The 23,571-nt window shown below is 38.4% G+C and overlaps 1 protein-coding gene across 3 annotated transcripts in view; it reads right to left on the bottom strand.

The window, feature by feature from the left end:
- Positions 1-2,263: 2,263 nt before the first annotated feature.
- si:dkey-71h2.2 (low density lipoprotein receptor adapter protein 1) overlaps positions 2,264-23,571 on the bottom strand; it is a 46,433-nt gene continuing 25,125 nt past the window's right edge. The window contains exons 4-10 of one of the 3 annotated variants that reach the window (XM_051409490.1): positions 18,024-18,138; positions 17,503-17,575; positions 17,042-17,137; positions 14,716-14,843; positions 13,084-13,118; positions 8,343-8,371; positions 5,689-7,657 (exon numbers count right to left, since the gene is read on the bottom strand). In XM_051409490.1, the coding sequence (XP_051265450.1) occupies positions 7,611-7,657; positions 8,343-8,371; positions 13,084-13,118; positions 14,716-14,843; positions 17,042-17,137; positions 17,503-17,575; positions 18,024-18,138 (523 nt within the window). In that variant the 3' untranslated portion in view covers positions 5,689-7,610. Of the gene's footprint in view, positions 2,847-5,688; positions 7,658-8,342; positions 8,372-13,083; positions 13,119-14,715; positions 14,844-17,041; positions 17,138-17,502; positions 17,576-18,023; positions 18,139-23,571 lie in introns of those variants that run through there. The other 2 variants (XM_051409491.1, XM_051409488.1) reach the window with 2 other exon arrangements.

Raw genomic sequence — 23,571 nt, forward strand, 5'->3', positions numbered from 1 at the left:
AATGCATAAATCACTTTCACTGTGCACAAAATGCACTTTCGCACACAAAATGATCATCAACTGTCAATTTGCGAAATTAACGCTGGCCAAGGCTTATTGTACAGTAGAAAACTGCACATCACGTGCAAAATGCTTGCCAAGTGGCATTGCAAAAAATGTTTTGTGCTTCAAATTAATTAGGTAATGAAATAAGTGACACATTGAATCCTGATGTGTGCAGTATTTTGTGCATAACACAAGCATTTTGTCACTGAAACTGTATTGTTTTGTTTATGGCACCTGGTGCATCAACACCTTTAAATGGTTGCAAGGGAACACAGTAAATCTTAAATACTGACCTTATGGTGCACAAATAATGATATTTTTAAGAAATCTCCCCTATCTCTGTCTCCCAGGTCCTTCTCCATCTCTGCCCCTTCTATTTGTCTTTCTAACTTCTTCACATTATGGTTTTTATTTCATATTGTGAGCTTCTTGAGGTCAGATTCATAGTATTAAATCTACAAACAATGCTGCTTTTATAACTCATAGCTTTGAGATCAGACAGAAAGCCACTTGATGCAACCAGGATTGTGATGTGATGTAAGGGATAACAGGCAGGGATTTTGAAGGGATCAACTCGTGTCTTGTTAAAGCTCTTCAAGTCAAGAGCTGGCTCTCTTGTCAGTTTGACGAGATTCTCTGTTATGCTGTTCTGTGAACATGATTTGACCAGGACAGAGCTCAGAGGAAATCTATAAGAGCAGGACTGACATCCTATATTACAGTACGCTATGAAACTACTGCATGTATTTGTTCACTGTACCCAATAATAATGGTTCTATTAATAGTTAAAATTCAATCATTAAATGTTAAAAACTGCAGTTATCTTACCTAAATCTGCAAGATTTATCCACAATGAATCAGACGACTGCTGCAGAGCTCTACAAAACTAATTCAATGAAACATTTCACCTGGCCTTTAATCTAGAATGTTCCTGAACAAAAAAGCAATTACATATAAGTATCTAAGAATACAGCTCATCTTAAAATAGAAAGTGATTACAGCGTCCAAGGGATTAAAAATTAATATTGTACACCCTCCCTCTTTTTTCTTTTTTTTTTTATAACTCTCTGTCTCAGTGCAGCGCTGCAGACTTCTTTCCATTAGTTGTTCAGGTGATTTATGGGTTGTTGTTATGGCTGAGATAAGCTTAGGTGAGATTTAAGATGTGACTCAGAGATCCAAGTACATACTGCTTCTATACAAGAATAGATTTATAAATATAGGGTTTGCATAGGAGTCTGCTTTCATTACTGCAGCACTTGGCCCCAGGTTCCCACATGCAGCAATATTAACAACTTTCTTTGTTCTCCTCCTGTATTTTGACCTGAGTAGTGGGGCTGGAATAGATGGACAAGAAGGGCTGTCATTCAAATAGAAGTACAATTTGTGTATTTTAAAGTTAATTGAAGAACAACCTACTGCTGGTTATATTTAATGAGGCCTCTATAGTATTCTGTCACTACATTCTTCAGAGGTAAAACATTTGCTGAAGTTGAAAACTGCTGCCACTGCGTGTCCTAATATCCTAATTTTTTAAATAAATGCAACCATTTATCCTGGTCCTGTTTCACAGCACTTTTACACTGCAATATATCATACAAATAGCAGAAACTGGACATCAGATGGTTCAAGGCTGTGTCCTAAATGACTTGCACAGTCATACCTCTAACTATAATAGGAAATATTCACAGTACTTGCAGGTTATTGCCCTCCATATTCCACATTGTTAGTTGCAGTAGGTAAAACCTCAGCGTATCTGACCTCCGCAAGCCAATCTCAACAAATTCTGAATATCAGACGGTACAACCATTACCAACACAATACTGAGCCATTAGGGCAGCGTGGAACCACCTTATCAGCCACTAATAAGCCATTTCAAAATTGCGTTAAATAGCCATTAGTAATTAATTACAGAGTTATGAATACTAAAAAAGCTTCTCATCTGCAGATCCCAGGACACTATGGACAAATTAAACATCAGCAATGAACATATTACCCTAAAGTTAAACGAGGATTCCTGAATTAGGATCTAGTGAATTATAAACCTCATAATATAAAAGGAATTTGTGAGAATAGTTGGGAATATGCTAGGAGAACCATCATTTTTTCTTTCTTAATTGATTTTTTCCATTTTATCTAACCTAAATGTAATGTCTGGAGCCAGAAGTGTTTTCCTACTAAGGATGCCACACAGTGACAGTGTCGCTTTTAAGTGCAGTGTGTCATAACAAAAACTGTGTAGGCATCAAATCTATTATTCTTATTTATATTATTTCATCATCACAGCACCTCACAACATATGAAAACAGGATCAGACTGGCTGCTGTAGACTCTGCCAACATGATGCAAATGGTCTGTTTGCAGTGTGCTCAGATCTGCCAAAGATCAGCAGGGAGAGCAGAAAGCAGCGGAAGTGGAGGGAAGCAGACAGCCTGCTGTCATTGACTCAGCATCTCCAGTCAGTCAAGTATACTGATCAGAACAAAGCCAGTTAAAAAAGAAAGAAAGAAAAAAGCATTTTAAAACCCAAAACTGTGAATTGTGGTGACCACAGCACACAGAAGCAAAATACAAGTAGCAACAATGATGTGGCTGTCAATGCGGGACATGATATAACACAAAGTTTCGAGCGTCTTAGTCTCCAGTGAGTTCTCTTAAAAAAATATCAAAGTGCAGTTTGTCTACAGCTTTCCTCGGTGCTCACTGCAGGCGGATCTCCTTCCTGAAGAAAGGCCGGCTACTCCACAGAGTCTTTGGTTCAAGACAGGTTGGTCACATTGAGTTTTCTGCAAAGTTGAGTCCTGCAGGATTAGAAACGATGGGAAGATAAATGTAAAATAAATAATGTATTCTTAAACATTCTATATAAATAGTTATTTGATTAGTCATTTTCAATCCAGTGAAAGTCTGCAGACTAAAGCCTCTGTATCCCTGAATCACTGACGTCTGAAGCCTGAAAGTGAAACCTCGAGTGATCTTACAACAACTCATAAAAGTCCTCATTTTCAAATCCCTGTTAGTGTTGCACAGTCTGATAACCAGATTGGAGGCACCCTGCCATGATGCAGCATCCACATCTTCAGCAATTAAAATATTTGTCTACCTCTATAAACGGTCATCAGACTAAACAAACACTCACAGATAGCATTGCTGCCTCACAGAAACAAACACACACACACACACGATTGGGTTTTATAGCAGCAACCCTTGACACCTTCTCTGTGAAGTGTTCCAGGTGCAACATAAATATTCAATCCTTAAAGCAATTTTTCATAAATGTGATCATTCTTAATTTTAGGTTTGACAGTGTGATCAGTCTTTATAACAAGTGACAGGTGCAGCTATAAAAATATTCAATTGAACTTACTTGGTAAGGGAAAGTCACTCAACCCACAAGCTGCTCTCAAGGTGCAAATGGTAGCATACTGATATAAATAAAAGGGTTCAAGATCACTTCATCATAAATAATAAGTTATAATAATAAGTTCAGACATCAAAATGTTTCCTGTTCATTTGTGCCATTCTTTTTTTCAATCAAATGAACAGTGGGCTGCATGAATAGATGATGTGTCGATGTGATTGTGTCAATCAGACAGCCAGAAAAGATAACGTCCTTGCTTTGGATCAACCACAGTGAGCTGGAAAATGTTTGAGAGAAAAACAGTATGGATAAAAGAACCACATAAATCGGGCGCCATGATGGCACATCTGGTTGAGCTCAAGCCCCATGTACAACGACTGAGTCCTTGCTGCAGCGGCCATGGGTTAGAGTCCGACCTGTGGCCCTTTGCTGTGTGTCAGCCCCTCTCTCTCTGCCCCCTTCCCTGTCTATCTTCAGCTGTCCTACTTAATAAAGGGAAAAAGCCCCAAAAAACAACCACATAAATAAAAACGCTCACACGCTCGATCGGCTTGTCAGCTGTAGCTGTTTAATTTTTCTTTTTGAAGATGATTTGTTGAAACACATTATTGATCAAATTGTAGAGCAATTCTGGAGTCAAATTGATTTGCAACAAAAAGACACATTGTAATGATATTGTCTGGCACTGCAGAAGGCCAAACTGTATCTTCATAATTAAATTCTGTATGAAAGCAGAAGTTTAAGTGTTTAACAAAACACGGCCTTCTGCAAGTGGCCGTCGATATTCTATAACAAAAATTACCGTTGAGTGCAATGAACATTTTGTACAAAGTCTTTTATTATGCATAAATATGTAACAAACCATAACGGTTTCCAAATTCTGTAAATTTTTTTACACAGTTCAGGACAACTGCTTGTGGTTCACACACAAATTACTATTATCATAATATCACAACACTGTTGGAAACCCACTAATTGCATAGATAGAAAATAAGCACCTTCTTTGAAAAGTAAACCGGTAACTGTAAACGTCAGTGGTTCATTTGGGTAATAATAGCTTATCTGACGATGTGGAGATGTTCCTAATTTTTACAAGTCACCAAATATCTCTGGCCTCAAACACTTCACAGGCTGATTTGTATTCAATGCACTCCAGACTCAAATTGGTATGTTATACCTCCAAGTGCGGGTCTGTCCTCCCTCCCTCCCTCCTTCTCACTTGGAAAATTCTTGGCTGCGCCCAAGAACTGCATCAATTCAAGCTGGGAATCTGGCCACATCAGTGTGCTGCTCCATATAGTATAGTGGCTACATGAAACAAAACTCTTCCATTCAGCAGATCTATTTGTACCTTTGTATAAATAATACAGGAGTTGATCAGTTCTAAATAAGCAGCCAGAGGGGTTTGGCTGCAAAATCAAATGATATAACACTGCTTTTTTTGTTCAAAATCATTTAAAAAAGACTGGGTGAAAACTATATCCTAGTGTAATATCTACTGTGCAGGAACAACTACTGCGTTTATCCTTATGAGAAAATGTGCTTCAAAACTCTGTTATTTTGTTGGTCGTCATTATTGAAAACCAATTCTGAGTCTGAGAGCTCCTGAACAACAGCCCATCTCCAAATATCACTCAATAGCGCTGAATCAGCGGATACAGAAGCATCCACACATGAATCAATCGGTCAGTCAATGACGGAGCAGAAATGGTGAGAACATGTAAAAATCATTTCTACTCATGAGGAGAGACATTTGAGAGAAAGGCAAGGCAAAATGACAACACTCTGCTGACCTTGAACTTCACAGTCAATATTAAAAATGCAAACATGGCTCGATAGATCATCCACGGAAATTGCTGGAGGCTATTTATGATATCCAAACAGCACAGAGCTTTCTTTCAAATATGCAATGGAGCTGGTATTTCAGCTGGTCAGGAACGAAACAATGCAATTAAGCTTCATGGCGTAACCTGATAAGCCATCCAATTATTTGGCAGCGGGTGTCATGACAACAACGCAGAGCTCCCCCCCCCCCCGCCCCCAAACACCTCCCACCGCCTTAATGATTCTCATTCATGATGCCATGAATACAGAGAGATGGACCACTTCAGCCGGACTGGGGCACAATATTCCTCTTGACAGTGAACGTCATCTGAGTGGTGGATAAAAATAATTTGCAGAGTCTGAGCAGAGCAGCAATTCATCCAGAATAAGATTTGGGGCGAAGGACATGTTTTGTGGCACAGATTGTTGTTAAAAGAGAAAACTGTAGACTGTATCGATGAATGTAACAAGTGATTACTGACTTGAGAATAGGAGAGTTTATAATTATATACTGCACGTGGGTTACTAATGGCTATTTTGTAAAAAATAAAGCAATTCCTGCAGCAATAAAAACCACATACGATTACATTTGTACAAATCGTCTAACCTAATGCAAAACATACAAGCATCTACACATTCACATCTCAACAAGAGTGATAATTATTTAAAAAAAAAAATCTGTGTGAAGCTCTGATTCTATTCATTCTACGTTATTTATAATGGTACAATATGCATACATAAATTACGCAGCTTTGACAATGAAAAAATACAGCATATGGAAATAGTCTTCTTTACTCTAATTGTTTAGCCTTGCCATACACTTATCCTCATGACCTTACATCATCGGTATGCTTTGACAGTAACTTCATCTTTATGTACAGCTGACTGGATGAGGACACAACAGAATGTAAAATAGTCAGTACATTTTGGTTACATAAGCCATGTTCAAGTAAGACAGCACTGAAATTGATTGTTACAGGAACATCAGCCTGTTTCTGCAAGAGAAGAGTTTGCTGTTGGGTGTTCTCAGGTCATTTTACTTAAAGATCCCCTCCAAACATATATTAAGACGTATACAAATAGTCTGCTTGGAACAAGAATGCATGTGTTTTTTCCTGCAAAAAAAAAAAGAAAAAGAAAAAGGTATAATTTCCACATTAAAACACTTAAAAAGGGATCTACTCTTTCTACCTCATTAAAAATTCCAGAATCTATCAATACACAAAGATGTCTCCTACTTCACTGTTAAGTACATTGTCAGTGTATGTGCACTGGTGGCTTCAAGTTTCTACATCACATTTGGACCCAGTCTGACTTCCAAACTATTTGTGATGTCACAAATCATGCTTGTAAGCCCCGCCCTTTAAAATCAGATTTTCCATGAGCACAGAGAAACTTTCCACTTTCAGCAGATGAATGTGAAAACATCCTTCTAGTGTCAAACTGCACATACTTCATTCTGCACAGTGAAGCTCAAACATCCAACTGTAAGAATAAGAAGAAAAACATTTTTGAGTGGAGGGGGACTTTAACTAAAAGTAGCAATACCACAATGTAGAAATACTCTGTTACAAGTAAAAGTCCTGCATTGAAAATATTACTTCAGTAAAAGTATAAAAGTCTTTTAATTAATATGTAGTGTGTCTGTATGTATAATCGCTATATCACACTCCGTTTCATTCGTTAAATCAGCACAAACAAAGTGAATGATGAACATATATTTCATCTAATATCATGACTGAATATTTGTCCCATTTTTACTGATGACTTCAAACACTGGTCTTCCTCCACTGGCAGGTGACAAGATTAGAGAGCTTTTATGTTGAGATGACAACTTTATATACACAAACTTCTTGATGCAGGTGAATTCTTCATCAGAATTTATAACTAGAATCCACATTTGAAGTATTCCTTCAAGACGGTATTCATCTTTGAATAGAAATATGTAATTCCTGCTCGTCTCGCAGTGCTGCGTTGCACACTGTGTGCGCCGTCTTTCATCTGGCAGTTTGTGGGAATTTGAATATGGCAGGAGGTGGCTGGAGATGGTTGTTTACACTGAGTGGTGTGTGCTGACAGGCAGGCATTCACAGAAATAGCAGTTTATAATATCAGTGTATTAATTCTGGCTTCTCTGCAGCAGCCACAGAATACCAAACAGACCCTCTCTGATTCAGGTTGTGCACCTGGAAGTGTGATATGTTTTGCTCTCTGTTCAAGTGATAAATGCTGTTCTGTGATTTTTGTTGGTCCTGGGGCCTGTGGTATGATTTCTGTCGAATTTCTGTGGTTCTGCAAGTTGGGCAGCTATTTCCGGTATGTATTATTTAAACTCATTGTTGCAAATAGAATAGATTTTCCTGGGAGACCTCCAGAGGACTCAGAGCTGCATCGTCAGAGACGGGTTCGGAGCGGGAGTCGGCCAGTCTGACAGAGACAGAAAGACAGGAAGAGAGAAAGGTAATATTGCTACAGAGGTCAGAGGCAGTAAATATTTATTCCTCAGAATGGTTGACAGCATATGTAAAGGGTTAAACGTGACAGAAGAAGAGATAAAATGTATCAAGGGCACGCAGAGGATGTTGGAATGACTTTGAATGAATGGGAGAGCAGAGGTAGAGTGTTATGTGGACTGTTGATTCATGTTTCTATTTCTAATGAAAAAAAAAGGGAAAGACTATCATATGTAGGAAATTTACTATTTATGTTATTTAATATTTATCTTTTTAAATGGGGTTCCTTTTAACTGTGAACTACTGTAAGGATTTCAATCACTTCCTCAAAGAACGAAGGACATTATAAATTATAAATCTTATTTAATTTAGCCATTGTTTTTGAATGATGAGACATTTTAAAAATTCAGTCCTAATCGAACACCTCCTAATTCACATCCTTAAAAATAGCCCTGCAGGAACGTGGCTAAGTACGTGCACTTTTCTTGTACAGGTGGAGTCACTAATTAGCAGATTCTGGTAGTTCCCCTCATGAAGGGGGCATGTCAACTCATCCAAAATGATCTAAGGATGTGAACCACTCACCCAGATGATATTTATGGCCAGTCTGGTTTGGTGTGAAAATGGAAGGGTGGTATTCTGCCTGTCACATCACTTACCGGTGTCCATCTCCTCCACTTCCATGTTGCTGCATGCCAGGTAGAAGACACAGGAAATCATGACTTTGTGATTCAATAGTAAAGCTTTAGCACAAGATGACTTCCAAGTAGAGACTGTTCACAGAACTTCACTAAGACTCTAACAGGTGTATGCTGTCCCCGCTCCACCATGCATAAAGTGAAGAAACACTCAAAGAAGAATTTGTCACATTTAGATGGTTAAATTATTCAAATACTTCAGTACAGAGAAGGCATACATAATTACACACACACAGTTACATAACAGTCATTTTAACTCCAAGGTCACCCTTCATTTAAGAAATCTTAAATACAAATCAAACCATTTAATTAAACCCATTTGAACTGAAGTTGATGTCAGCAGTTGTCGGCACCAATTGCCCTGGTTGTAAGCACGAGCCTCCACTTGAATAACCATCTACTACCCAACAATTAGATTTTTTTTAATATAAAGGCCTAAACCCTGACCTCTGCTGATACAGTTAATTAAAAATGGTTCTACTGAAGTTGGTTAGGCTGCCCCAGCTGTAGCTAAAGTTAGGAGGAATATAAAGCACAGCTAGCGACCCCTAGAGGCTGTGCTGCTACTTTTCAAGTAGGATAAAGTGAACCACCAACCTACAGACAGACAAACTGACTCTCGATGTCAGCTTTAAATTCACACACTCTTTTGAAGGAGAGTAGAAATGAACTCAAGGGGTCTGGTGAAAGTCATTTTCTGTACAGGAGAGATCTATCAAACCTAAAGGACACAAATAAAACCCCTTAATGTTATTCCCAATGGTGTGTCAACAACTAATTTCTAAATATGTTTTATTACAAGCCACACAAAGCTCGTAAAATAGGACTGAGTGGTTGAGGATCTTCATGATATCTTCAGAATCTAAATGAATGACATACTGCTTTGCTATCTGAGCAATATCTAATGCTTGACCAGTGGCCAGAGCAGAGCTTCCAAAACGTTCTCCAACCATGGCCCTCCTTCACAACCAAAAACAGAAAATAACTAAATATAGAAACACCAAGTTGCACAGTGAGTTTGTGTACTGTATTTGCCGGTGTTGTGTTTTCTCACATTGCAGCATTTTTTCTACATGCTGCCATGTGTTTCATCATTTGCTTGTGTTTTGTCTATTTTGTTGATCTTTTCAGGGGACAACGTAGTCAGAAGGTGTGATCCCTGAACATTCAGAAAGGTGCCCAAAGACATAGACCACGACCCTGCTCTGCTGGTCTAAAAGCACTCCCAAAGTCAGATGTAACACTGAAGAGGTGCGACAGCCATGACAGCTCAATGTGATCCAGAGTCTTCAGTGTTTCAGGACAGATTTCATTCACCGTGAGCTTGACATCCTTGCTGACCTCTGCGGAGGAGGTCTGCTCTAACACTCCGAAATCCTTCAGCATTTCTTCTAGTGCATCAGATTTAGATGCTTCTCTAAGTGTTCCACCTTCCTCCATTTGACAACTTGAGATCAGTATTTCCTCATCCCTGCTGAGAACAGCCTAAGCAATGACCTGCCTCCCTCTTCTGATCTCCCTCCTCGCACAGCCGGCCTCCACGCAGACACTTCTGTATGGAATCTCTGCCTCTCATTTACCCATTTGCTTTAATCACAGCGTTTCATGCTCCAACACAACAAACGCATCTATTAGCCGCAGGCAACACAACTTAATGAGCTGCTCTTCTCTCTTTATGGAGGCATAATACGGCACTGCAGGACACGTATACACATATCCGCGGGTCGTATGAGGAAATGAAAAGCCATGCCGAGTGCTCAGACACTCACTGGACTGTTTGGCCTACATTCCCAACAATCTGTTGTGCATGGAGGGGCACTGTCAAAGAGTTCTGATGAGTTTTGAGTTTGAGTGTGCTAAGAGATGGACCAAGTGCGTATATATATAATATAAGGATTACTTCCATCACATCTTTATGAGCCGAAGAGCAAGCGAGTAAGTATTTCATACCTGTCAAGTCTCACACTTTACTTGTGAGATACATTTTACTCTCTCTGCAGGCATCTCACAGCCATAAAATGAAAATTTCACAGACTGTCACACATTCAAAGAAAATAAAAAGGTGTTGCATTGTAATCCTAGTTCAGTGATAAAGTGCTGATGAACTGTAGAGTTCACTTCCTGGCTTCAGTTTCTGTGCTCCTGACAGCTCTGTCAGGAGAGGTGGTGATCATGTTGGCAGTAAAGGAAGCAAATGTAATTTCTGTTGTATGCAATGGTTCAAGAGTGGCACAGGACTGCTCACTAGTTACACGATTTCTACAGTTAATCATCTTAGTGTTCACATGCATTGTTGATATATAATTATTCATACTTGTTAATGAATGCTTGCAAAGATTATCAGTAAAAATTTAACGGCCTACTGCAATATTATTTTGTCCAATCTGACAAAATGAGATTAAAGAAACGACAGGCAGACAACTCTCTCTATAAAATAAAACAAATATTCAGACTAAAGGAAATTGCATAAACCTACAAACTCAAACTAATACTCTTAGAACTGAGGGGACTCTTGAAGAACTGAACAGAGGTTGCTCCCCGGACGTGGACAGCCTCACCTACGAATTGGTACAAGGTGACTGAAGAATAAATTAGCAAAAATATTAATACTGGTGGTAAAAAAAAATGAAATGCCTTTCTCATGGAGAGAGGCAGTTATTTACCTAACTCTTAAGGAGGGCAATAAAAATGCAAGAATGTTATCATTTAAGACCTATAAATGTACTAAATTATAGGCTAGACTAGATTATAGGCTTGAAATATTCATGTTATGTCCACTTTGACCAGACTGGTTTCATTAAGCAGTGACAAACAAAGGAAAATGTCAGAAGAAGATTACATATATAATACAACAGAAAAATATGATCAGCCAAGATGCCAGAAAGCTTATTTACATTTTTACATTAAGTCAAATATGGATTTCATGCTGCCTTCATAGAAATGATTCAAACATTAAATCGATATCCAGAGTTAAAGTAAACTGGCACCTCACTGCTCCATTTACTCCACAATGGGGAAGCAGACAAGGATGTGCTCTCTCTCCTCTTTTATTCACCATATTTATTGAGCCCCTGTGTCAATGGATTCATTAGAATCACAATATAAAAAGAGATTTCAACTATAATAGGCGGGGAACAAATGTTGCTGTTATTTGCAGATGATATTTTAATATATTTAGAATAATCCACACTATCCACAATCCAAAAACCCAAACAGATATTTTGCTTAGACAAATATGGCTCAATGTCTGACCATAAACACAAGTAATTGGTTTTAATTATGAACTTACAAAGACTATAACGGAAAACAAGCATTCATTAAACCCCCAAAGAAGACTTTACAATAAACACAATTACATAAGTTATGCATATGACCATTCCAATCGTTGTTTGTACATAGATCTGTTTGGTAGCAACAATGGATGATCAGTAAATATGGCAGGAACTTGATTCCTGTTCTTGTGGAATTATTGTTTTATTTGTTTTGTCCCCACCTTTATACATTTGAAACATGAGAAATATAAAGTAACTTCTTATTTAAGTTAACAATTTAGAGATTAGTTTTTTTGTTCTAGGATTTCATTTTATTATTAGGGTGTGAAAGGAAATTATGTATAATTATGATATATAATTTATATAATATCTTATATATTTATATAATGTATCACTGAAAACAGGTTGGGAAATTTACTGTGTAGAGTATTTGTGATTCTCTTACTGTAAATCTCAGAGCTGCCAATGAAAAATCAAAAAAATCCGTCTCACTGCAACTACAGACAAAATGAAGACATTTCTGCCAAATCCCCTTTCACAATATTATCACTTATCACAGTGAAAACTGGGCTATTTTCTTCTAATAATTCAACATATTAGTAGTGTTATATAAGGTAGTGGATCAGGTCACTGCCAACTACTTGATATGTCCATTTATTTTGCCTTAATTAGAGCTGACAGCTGCTCGACTCTAAAACTGTCTTGTTTTATTCAGTTCTAGTTTAATAAGACACCAGAGGTTTACAGCACCGACAGTTATTACAGTTGATTGTTGTGTTAAGTTTAAAGAAGCACTTAAGGCCAACTTACAGACAGTATGCTGATAAATCGACTGTATCAGGAGCTTTGTGAATTGGTGTTTTTTTTTTTACTTTTTATTTGTACTGCTAATAGCAGAACATTTATATAAATCTATCTTGGGTTTCTAAATCTCTAAAAATTACCACAGCAGTTAGTGACTACCACCCAATCAATAAGGGCCTTAGCTGTAACCTTGAGACAGCGGTTATCATACATCCCTTCTACATCGGGTCATTGGCATGGATGTAGTGTCGTATTTTCGCATTGAGTTACTTGAGAAAAGGAGACCATTGCATCTCCCTCTCTGTGTCCTCCCGTGTGTGAATTTCAATAAAAATCTGTGTCAGTCAATATGTCAAATGAAGGTTTTCGTATCTAAAAGAGTCTGAAAGGTTACTGACAGCTGACTATCACCCTCAGTGCAACTGTCATCCTCTGAAATTGCTCTACAGTATTCAAAAGGAAATCTATTTTTGTTTGGAATTGGGTTCAACATAAAATTATTTTCATACATTTGTTTTTCTGGAGGTAACATTTAAGTATTTTGTGCCAATCCCACCTCCTTTCATACATTAAAGAATGTATGCCAAGTATTGAGCAGACTTGCAGACTTCATAGGCAAAGGTTACCTTGAGAACGCATCGTCGAGTCCATCCTCCACGTCCTGTTGGGACATAAACAATATGAATCAATACACACATAAATTACCTCAAATCACAATCCTGCTGCTTCTGTGCTGTCAAGCTCCTGTGCCTCTTCACTGAGTCAGCCATTTGTCATAACTTATTTTATCCAAGTGACACATAAACAAATTGCTGAGGTAAAGAATCAAACACAGCTAAATTTATATTTTTGATGTGTACTTTTTGCTCTCCTCACTGTGACTGTATGACAATAAAATCAATATTCATATGGCAACATTGCATGACTTACACAAGTCTGGAAACATAGATAAGGAATCCCACACATCTTTGCTCTACTTTCCCTGCACTAGTTTTTGGGAAAGCAAGTGATCCAACCTACTGTAATCACCATGCATTGTTTTAATCTAAAAGATATTAAGAGTTATGATAACATAATTATCATTCTGTCCGACTCATACACTGAAAATAATTTGACCTGATGTAAAGAAAACAAAGAAGGATTACGAGAGTATCAAAAGATCAAGTTGAACTAGCCGATGAAATTTGACTCTATTAAATCGTAATTTCTTCCAATGACACAGAAATCCTATTAGGGAGAATACGTAATAATGAGCACATATGTGAGATCAGTCAGTGGGAAAGATATTCTAATGAATATGGTGTCACCTAGTGTTAAGAACCTGTAAGTGTACACCAGGATGGTGACAGATGAGCCTCTGCAGCGTGAACATTTACAATTTTAAATTTAAATACAGACATTTTACATTTTACAACATCATTACTACATGTAAGTACTCAAATTATAGCAGCAATAAGTAATTACTGGTGTACTTAGAAAATAACTACCTTTTTAATGATAGAAAACTACTGAGGCAAACTGAGCTCACAGTCACACACCCACCACAGCAGTTTGATCTTTAAATTTGAAACACTGAACTTTAAGAAATGAATTTAGTAGACTAACATTGTTGCAATATTACGCTACGATTAAGTATAGAGTAGTGTTGCTTTCCTTTGCAGTGGCTTCTTTTATCTGTGTAAGTCATCGGGCGTGACAATAAAGTTGTTTTGTTGAATATTTGCTGGTGTTTGTCAGGGTTTTGTTTGCCAATGGACACACTGCTCTCCACATAGGTAGCCCTCTTCTTTGGTAGTCATACTACAAACCCAGCACAAGGACCATTTTAAATTTCTATCAATTAAAACCTATAAAACCAAAAGTTTTAAGATGCTTTTTGATTGTCCTGTCTTGATAGTAAACAATTTAAATTACACACATGCAGGTTTTAATACTAGGAGAAAGGCAATGATTTACAATATAACATAAAAAAAATATTAGTGATGCTCCAAGCTGACTGACTGGTATTGGCATAAATACTGGTCTCATTAAGCTGATGTCAAAACGTTTATGGCCTCATGCTTACATAAACATTATACTAATGAGTGAGGTGTACAGATTTTTTATTTGGGAAAAAGACAGTACTAGCAGTACCCTGAGCTGCTGTCTCATAATTCAATATCAGGAGGGAAGTTTCTGTAGCTAATCTGTCACTAATCTGTCAAAAACTGATATAATAATTTGGCACAATCAGACCAATTAGTAGTTTGGTGACCTACCCAAGAGTCATGTTTGATTGGTCGCCTTCGAGTAGGGTTACTACGAGGTGAGGGCGAGCTGAGCGAAGCAGAGAAGAAGGGCCTCCGGAGCTTCTCCTCTATCCCAACAGGCTTGTGTGCCTCTGGATCTGAGAGACATGACAGGGAAATAAGGTGAATAAGCAGAGAGAAGTAAACATGGAGGACACAGAAGGTGAGACCGAAAAGAGGAAAAACGATTGTGCACATTGAATCAGCTTTTCTCTTTAACTTTGCAGTCTGCAGCTCAGAAGTCAAACATCAACTCCAGCCTGTGGCACTCACAGCTTTCTCTGCAACAGGCAGAATTTAAATAATTTCCATAAAACTTTCATACGCCTCTCTGTGCCCGAGTTACTCCCGAGGTCCTTGAGGCTTTCACATCACATTTTCTCTCTGTCCTCGGGCCACTACAGCTGGAAGCAGAGCAAATTTGAATTGGAAGAAGCTGGAAAAGCCAGCTCTTAACTAACAACAAACTGAATGGATGATTAAGTCTCATTTTGCAGACCCTCTGACCCCCCCGAGGAGTGGAAAACATTTTGACCTATAAATGTCACGGCCATTGGAAAGTACTTAAAATGTACTGCTCCCCTGAATGGCTAATGATTGGTGTATAATTAGGTGATTTGTCCTCTGTGTATGTGAGAAGTGATTGACGCCAGTTAAATTTGTGTGTGAGAGGGGGCACACTACAGAATTACAAGTCTTGTTGTCATGTGCACGCCAGAAGGTCATTGTAAAGTCATTATGCAGCTTTCTATAGTAACAATAACTTAATCGTGTTCACTGGAACTCGGTCTAAATCTGCATCTAATTACTGTCTCGTTTCAGTGACTACAGCTGTCATTTTCACATTACTAATCAGATCATTGTAATCTTGTCAGTGACGGACAGTCTCTTTCTCTCCAGCCCCATACAATACATCGAGATTACATAATCTTTATCCTCGTCCTCCGAGAATTACAACTCCAGAATTATTCCAGGTCAGTTACAGTTATAACATTATAACTGTAAATATTACAGCCTCTGACAACATGGTGTCAAATAAAATATTAAGAATTCCTCACTTTAAATATTCATAACTAAATGAGCAATAATCAAAGCTAAATTTCATTTAAAACCTCCTTAATTATAGACCGGTTTCCGAGCAACACGGGGAGGTAGACAAGAAGCAAAGCTGAATGACTGACAGCTTATGAAGACATGTGAGGTTGTTTTTGTGCTTCAAACTGATTGAATCACAAAAGTAATGTGTGCAAAATGTCTATTATCAAAGGAAGCATACCTCCTGGTGAGCTCAGTGTGGATAATTAGCTGTCAGCTCTAGTGTCATGGTCAGTGCCATGAATTTTATATGGTGTAGAGTATTGGAAGATAGTGGATAGTTCCACAGAAACTGGTAAGGAACAAACACTTGCTTTAAGGTCAGACACACAATCTCACACTTTGTAGCTGCTAAATGAATTGTGCGATCGTTTGCAGGCTCTATGTTCAGTGCTTTGATGATCAGTCTGATGTGCATTTTTTTATTTGTTCCAGTCTTCGACTCGGTAACAGCTACACAAACTTATAGAGGGAACAAAACTGTGTGGCTGATAAATAATTCCTGTATACACAGTTTTTTGTGAGTGATGCTTTGCCTATATACACCACAGTCCTTTCTGATATGACTATATATGATGTGTCTGGTATATTTTGAGGAATGTTATGAATAACCAGAGTGCATCTGTGTTCTTAATTTCTGCAGCTATTTTGTGTTGTGTTGTCTTATTTTTTGATTTTGTGCTTTTAAGGCGTGCTGCCTGTTTGGGAAACACGCAGGTCATTTCTCTCTACCTGTATGGGAAACTCATCAAGGTTAAGGGAAAAATGCAACATTTTGGGAAACATGCTTATCAGCCTTCTTGCTGAGAATTAGATGAGATACTGTCAATGATGAGAACACATTGTGGGTTTACACATAACTGCTGGTAAAAGTTTTTACACTGTTTTTGTATGGAAACAATATGACTTAATGTGGATCATGATACAATGAAACAAATTAGTGAGCTTTAGAGAGGTGCCGTAAATTGGATGGATTTCTTTTTTTTTTTACTTTAGACAAAGTCCATGTAGCTGTTCTGTTTCCCCATCTCCAATCTTTATGTTAAGTTAAGCTATCACATCCTGTTTCTAGCTTTATATTTCACAGACAGTCCTCTAAAGCCCTGCAAGAAAGTAAAGAATCATATTTCGCAAAATGAAATTCACTTGTTGTTTGTTGCTTGTTCACTTGCGGCTGAAGATAAAGATTAACCCAACTTACTCATAATACCTGCTGGAGCACACTGAGTGTCTGCTGTCTCTGTCTGACCATTGCTTGCTGCACAAGAACAGCAGGTCCTCGCCTTCTTACTTTTGTCTGCAGACAGAAAAGAACAGAACTAAACCATAAGTACACTATAAGATCCGTCTAAGGTTGAACAGTGTCAGCATTTCATCATATGGCTGTTTGCAATTCCAAATTGGTGACACTTTTACGAGCAGGAAGTACAGTTGTGTGTCATTTATTTAGCCCAGTGGAGACTGTGAAGGTCAAAATGAGCATGGGAAGCATTTTCTTTAACTGTCCTCTCAACTTGGCTTGAAAACCAAAAGCATTCCCAGTCAGACAGATTGGATGAATTAGAGCCTTTCCCTCCTTGTATTTTTTTTCTAAATAGTTCAAAAGGAGAACCTTTCACTGAACTGTCTCGATGTCACCTTCCTTTTGTCCAGTGAACTCACCTTCCTGAGCAATCTCCCAAAGATCGAGGGCTACTTTAAAGGCCTGGGCTACCGTTAATGTCACAGCCTGAGCCTGGAGAGAGAAGAAAAAGAACAACACAAGAATGAAACAAACACTGAAATCAAAATGAACGTACTGAAGAGTTGTGATTCAATTGCAGTCAAGAATTGTTTTTGCTTGAACATCTTTAGCCTGATTATTGAGATCTACTGTAATAATTGGACTTATAAATGTTCAAATTTCTTGTATTAACTAAACATTTCTATTTTGTAATATGATTTTCTTAAAACGGGTTGGATTAAAACAGTACAGACTAATGAGCTGTGAGGGGAACTGCCACAAGATGGAGCCACACACCGTCTACATTTTTACTACTTGCTGCCTCAAGTATAATTTATCATATGTACTCAGTCCCCAAGCAAACTGACCACATGATTGAAAGTCCAAGAGCATGTATTCCACACATTGAGCTAGATGTATACAGGTATTTACACCAAAAACAAGTGTATTGCACACTTACAATCTTCTTCTTTTGGCAGAGAAATGCATGGCACTCCAGCGTCTCATTGAACTGACTCTGAGAAACGTATGCAAAGACCTTATCCTGAGTTTTATCTGCGGTGCAGTACGAGATTCTAGAAGAGAAAAGATAGAAAAACCCAAACAAACATTATTCCAATTTACCAACACTATCAATCCACCTGACATAAAGGCATTTATGATAACAAATGAGTAATTGCAGCCGACAGGAACTAATGTGTAACATGAATGTCTCAAGGCAAATCTTTTTAATCATGGGACACACATACAGAACAAAGGACGACATGTACAGTGCATCAGCTGCAGGCCTGCACTCTTAATCAAACCTCGTACATCAAGATAGGCTTCACTGCATACACGTCAATTTAGGCCATAACTTTGTTTTTTTGCACTCAACCTTTTGCATATGCATAAGCAAACCAATCATAGCAGGATGAGAGTGGTGGTTATGAATATTATGCTGAATTAAGTCCTGCAGCTGGGAATGGTTGGAGCAGGAGACAAGTGAGCAGCACCGACATCCATGAGAGATGCTTGAAGCTGGGACTGAGCCCTTCAGTACTTTCAGATAAAGCTTCTTTCATGCAAAAATTAACTCAAATGTGGATATAATGTTGCTTTGTGGTTAAGTGTTATGATAATGGAGGTACAGGGACAGCGTTGAATTCACTATATGACTTGTAGGTAATTCACCAGAGTTTTGTTACATTATCTCTATAGAAAGGCATAAAAACCCTTCGAAAATGAGATGAAGAAAACTGTTTTTTGAAGTAATGTCCCTGATGGTTGCATATATATATATATATATATATATATATATTGCGACTTTGTTGAAAAAACCTGTATTTCCACAGTCAGTGGGAAATGGAAAATCTTGAATTACAAAATGATCTCCACTGTGACGATATTGCACTGGAGATCTCATTCCCAACAGTCACGCCAAATCTCTCCTGGATCTAATTTCTGGTTTTCAAGAAATCCGAATGTCTGCAAATCCAGTGACAGCCATGGCCCGTTTATTTTCAATGGTTATCTAAAAAACAATCGAGACAAAGTCCACCAAGCCATTTTTCTCCCCACAACAGCCCGCATGGGTTCACTGAAGCAACGGACACAAAACCGATGGATTTGTTTTGCCAGATTTTTGTGCAGGTTATAAGAAGCAGTATTGATCTTGAGTCACCCTGTATGTCTATGTGAGGTTGTTACCTGAACCAGCAGTGCACGTCATGTTTGTGGCTCATTTACACATCTATTTAAAGCAACCGTGAGTGATGCACTTGACCTTTGTTGCCATAATTAAACAGGCAACCTTTATTATAACCAACACAAGGACAAGATTGGGTGCTTTTACTCTCAGTGTGCCAGGTATAGAACTCAATGGGCCAATTTTGTTTGTTGTTCTCTGGCTAGAACACATCAAATAATTGTATCTCAATTAGACATCGCCTCTGCACACATGTCATCATCATTAGTCAGCGGGTGTATGGGTGGCTATATATAATATGCCGTCATTACACTAACTTGTCCACTGTATCTGCAGCAGGCAGCCCCTCAATTACTGCCCCACTTTGTGAGGGGTAATTAAAATGAAGTAATTTATTCAATCAAACAACAAGCATAAACTCACCAGCCTTCAGATTTCCCTCTCAGATTGTTTGCTGGCTTGCACCGCTGATGCGTGACCCACATTGCAATGCCCAGGACACCCGGCTCTGTATTTTCCCCCTCTCCCCTGTGCTCTAACTTATATTTGGCCCTTAATTGCGGAAAAATGAGCGGAGAAAAAGTTGAAAGAGTTGACCTATTTAAGTTTGGAAAACAAGTGTGATGTAACTTGTTGTTATTACTCTAACTGCTCAATATAAACTTAATTATCATCTTATTGACATATTGTCTACTTTCTTTATTTCACTTTACTTTTTTTGTGCAACCTCAATTTCACTTTATTTCACTTATTTTTACTGTTTATGCTTCTGCAGATTTACACTTTTAAGTTGTTTACCAATAATATTAATAACTGTATATATTATTTCTAATTATAAAGTAATTAATTATAATCTGTAAAATTGTTCACAGAACCAGTACTATCAAAAGTTGGTAAAGCAGTTCTGTTCTTTCCATCTAGGGAATTAATGCTTTAGGGTTTTAAAAGACAATATACCCTAACACACAAGAACACAATGTGAAAAAGGGCTGTGCATAAGTTATTTTAAAAAAAAGGTCTCGCGTGTTCTACAAAGTGTTACAAACGCATTTCAATAGGAAATGCTGTTCATTGTCCACAGTATGTTGTTAGATTTTCCAGAACATTCAGCTGTAAGCAAAAATAAAATGAGCAAATAGGTCAGTGCACACACAGTGTCTGTCTAACTAGCCTTATCAGCAAGAATATGACTGTAATATTAACACTGAACTGTGTACACAATCAAACTATGACGATGAACAGGATGGAAATCATGAAGTTTGCAAGAATTTTACAAATATAAATGTACAATAAAGTATGGGTATGTTCATTATAATATGGCATCCACGTGAAAATAATGTGAATACATCTCATTGGAGTGAATACACATTCAAGATTTCATCTTCTTAGCAAAGACACACATCTTCTGTTTACATATGGAGTGTGATGAATACATATGTGTTCAAAGGTCTCTTTAAAATCCCAGTGCGTGTAGATTTCACTCATTAAAAAAAAAAACATTTTAATTACTGCCACCAATGTGTCACACAATGGATCATATTCACAAAATAAGCCTTCAGCTTGATACAACAGCAGAAAATAAATAAATAATTGACAGCATCACAGAGTTTTCACTAAGCTTGAACAACAGAAGCTGAGCTGTCAGTCTGTATCATATCTCCAAAGGGGCTCTGTGGACCGCAAGCCTTTGATCTCCTCACTGTGTAGAGCACTGGTGTTTGTGAGGCAGAGAGGGAATATCAATGGAAATATTTAAATATTTACAGTACAAAGCCTGAACAGAACTTCATACATCAAAGCCTCAAATTCTTGATATACACTGAATAAAGCAGGTACGCTCTTTAACACAACAATGAACTACTTTTGTCCAACTTTTTACCCGACATTTGCACAATAATGAAAAGCAACCTTTTTGTTTTTGCTGCAGGGAGGCAGTCATTTGCAAAAGGTTGAATAAAAGCAAATGTTCAAACAAACAGAAAATTGCAAAATGAACACTGCCAGGTCCTGTATATCCCACTGACCATGGATCCTGCACACATATCTCACAAATGTAATGATATGTCAGAACAACGTGCATCATTACCAAGTGGAGTGTCAGTTATGGTTTCAGCTCTCCTTTTCTGACCGCATGTTTATGCCGATTGATAGGCTGGTCGGTCTCTGAGAGCTCTTGTCAGAATATGAATCAGTAACACCAGTCCAGATGGAGGCTGAACACCTCACAATGTTCTGCTCGTTGGCAGATGTAAGTATTCCTGTGCCTGTATGTCTTTTCATTATTTATAAATAAAAATACCACGGAAAAATAAGACTGCAAGGTTGTATTAGTTTTCGATACCTGGGTTTATATAGTGTTAGTAAGTACACTAAAGCCTGTCAATACTGAAAATCAAAACAAGCCAGTCAGTGGCAATATGTATGTAAGGTAAAAACAGAAAATACACAATTTGTTTTGTTCCACAAAAAAATACTTAAATTACTTGTGTAATTTGTACAAAAACAAAGTGTGACAAAACATGTTGTGGTTTTATAATAAAAAAAAAAAAAAAGTATGTTTTGACACATCTGGGCTCACAGTTTCCACCTGCTTTCAGTCTCCAAAGCTAGGCCAATTGACTGTTGGCTCTGGTATCTCATTACATGAGATTAGATATCATGTGGGACTTTGGCCATCTGTATATATAGTTACATAAAATTGAGATTTCCTGGTCACCACTCTTACATGTGTATTTCTAAATGTCAATATAAACATTATTATATATTATTATTATTATCTTTTCTGTTGTTGTAGAACACCAAGAAACCTTCTGTGTGGTTTAGTCCTAATCCCTGCCAGCATACCTACAGCAGCACTGATGCTAATGTTGGAAGATCGAGCTCATGAAAATATAATTTGAGTGTCCGGTGTTGCAAATAAGATGCACTGTAAAGAGCGCTGTCATGGCTGCTGAATTCATTATCAGGTTGTGAAACTGTTAAAACGTCAATGCGAATGATACAGGATGATAATGCACTGCATTGTGTGAAGGGGGTGTGGGTAGGTGTGGATGGATGGGGTGGGAGGGTCATGGCTGCGAGGATCCTGTTTCCAATGCGATGCACAATGTCTTCCTGTTTTTTTTTTTATCCCACACTAAGCTACGCCTGAGGGAAACAGCCCGGCTTCCAGTAAGAGTGAATACACAATTAACTCTACAAATACACACATTTCCATACACACTCACTCTGTGAGGTGCATACTTAAATGCTCACATGTCCATCCATCCATGGACGTACAGTACGTGCACGCATCATTCACACATACACACCTTCCAACTCATTTCTCCCTTATGCCCAATAAACAGTCTTATTTGATACATTCTCTCACTCCCCACTATCTGCACTCCACTTTCTTTCACCCTTCACTTGCTACATTGGCCAATAAATGGATTATGTTAACTAAAATAAGACACAAGAAAGGAGGGGGGAAGAGGGGAAAGGGGCTGTAAGGAGGCAGAGGTGGGGGTGGGGTCTCATAAATGGGGCAAATCAATCTTCAATCAAACCGAGCGCTGCATGTGGCCCCTCAGTCTCTCCTGTATCTTTACTCGGGAGTATTGGCAAAGACTGGCAGCGTGAGTTTCAAAGTGGGCAATTAGTCGTGGGTATTCCTGCATTCAGAGCTCTGTTTATGTTAATATGAGCAGAAAAGAGAGATTTCTTTCTAGACAGTAACAGGGAAAGGGGGAAGGAGAGGAAGGGAAGATAAGGAGAGAAGAGGAGGAGATCAAAGACGAGGCTGATTCTCCTGGTCTGTGGTCTGTTACCACTGATAAGGTGGATCAGGAGGGGGTGCAGACCTGTGCACGCGCACGCGCACGCGCACACACACACACACACACACACACACACACACACACACACACACACACACACACACACACACACACACACACACACACACACACACACACACACACACACACACACACACACAATAATCACAGTCCAGCCATATGATATTTAGACTGTAATCCTCAATGACACGAGGCCCAGTCTATATTACAGGATGCTATCCAGAGAGGAGAAGCCAGCCAAACAGATCACAATCCACACACACACACGCACACCACTGATTTGGTAGAATGAAACCTAGCATGGTGCTGAAAAAGGTTAGCTTTCATTGACACAGAGAGACAGTAACAGACAAGCCCCAGCGACCCCCCTCCTGGCCTCCCATTATTGGTTTCCAAGTGAATTGATCAAACATGAGACTCACAACAGCTCTGAGCAGAAAACTGCTTGGTTTAATCCTGCAAAAGGAGCCCAAGCTATGGAC

This window comes from Dicentrarchus labrax, unplaced genomic scaffold (assembly GCF_905237075.1).
Source record: "Dicentrarchus labrax unplaced genomic scaffold, dlabrax2021, whole genome shotgun sequence".
Classification (NCBI taxonomy): Eukaryota; Metazoa; Chordata; class Actinopteri; family Moronidae; genus Dicentrarchus; species Dicentrarchus labrax.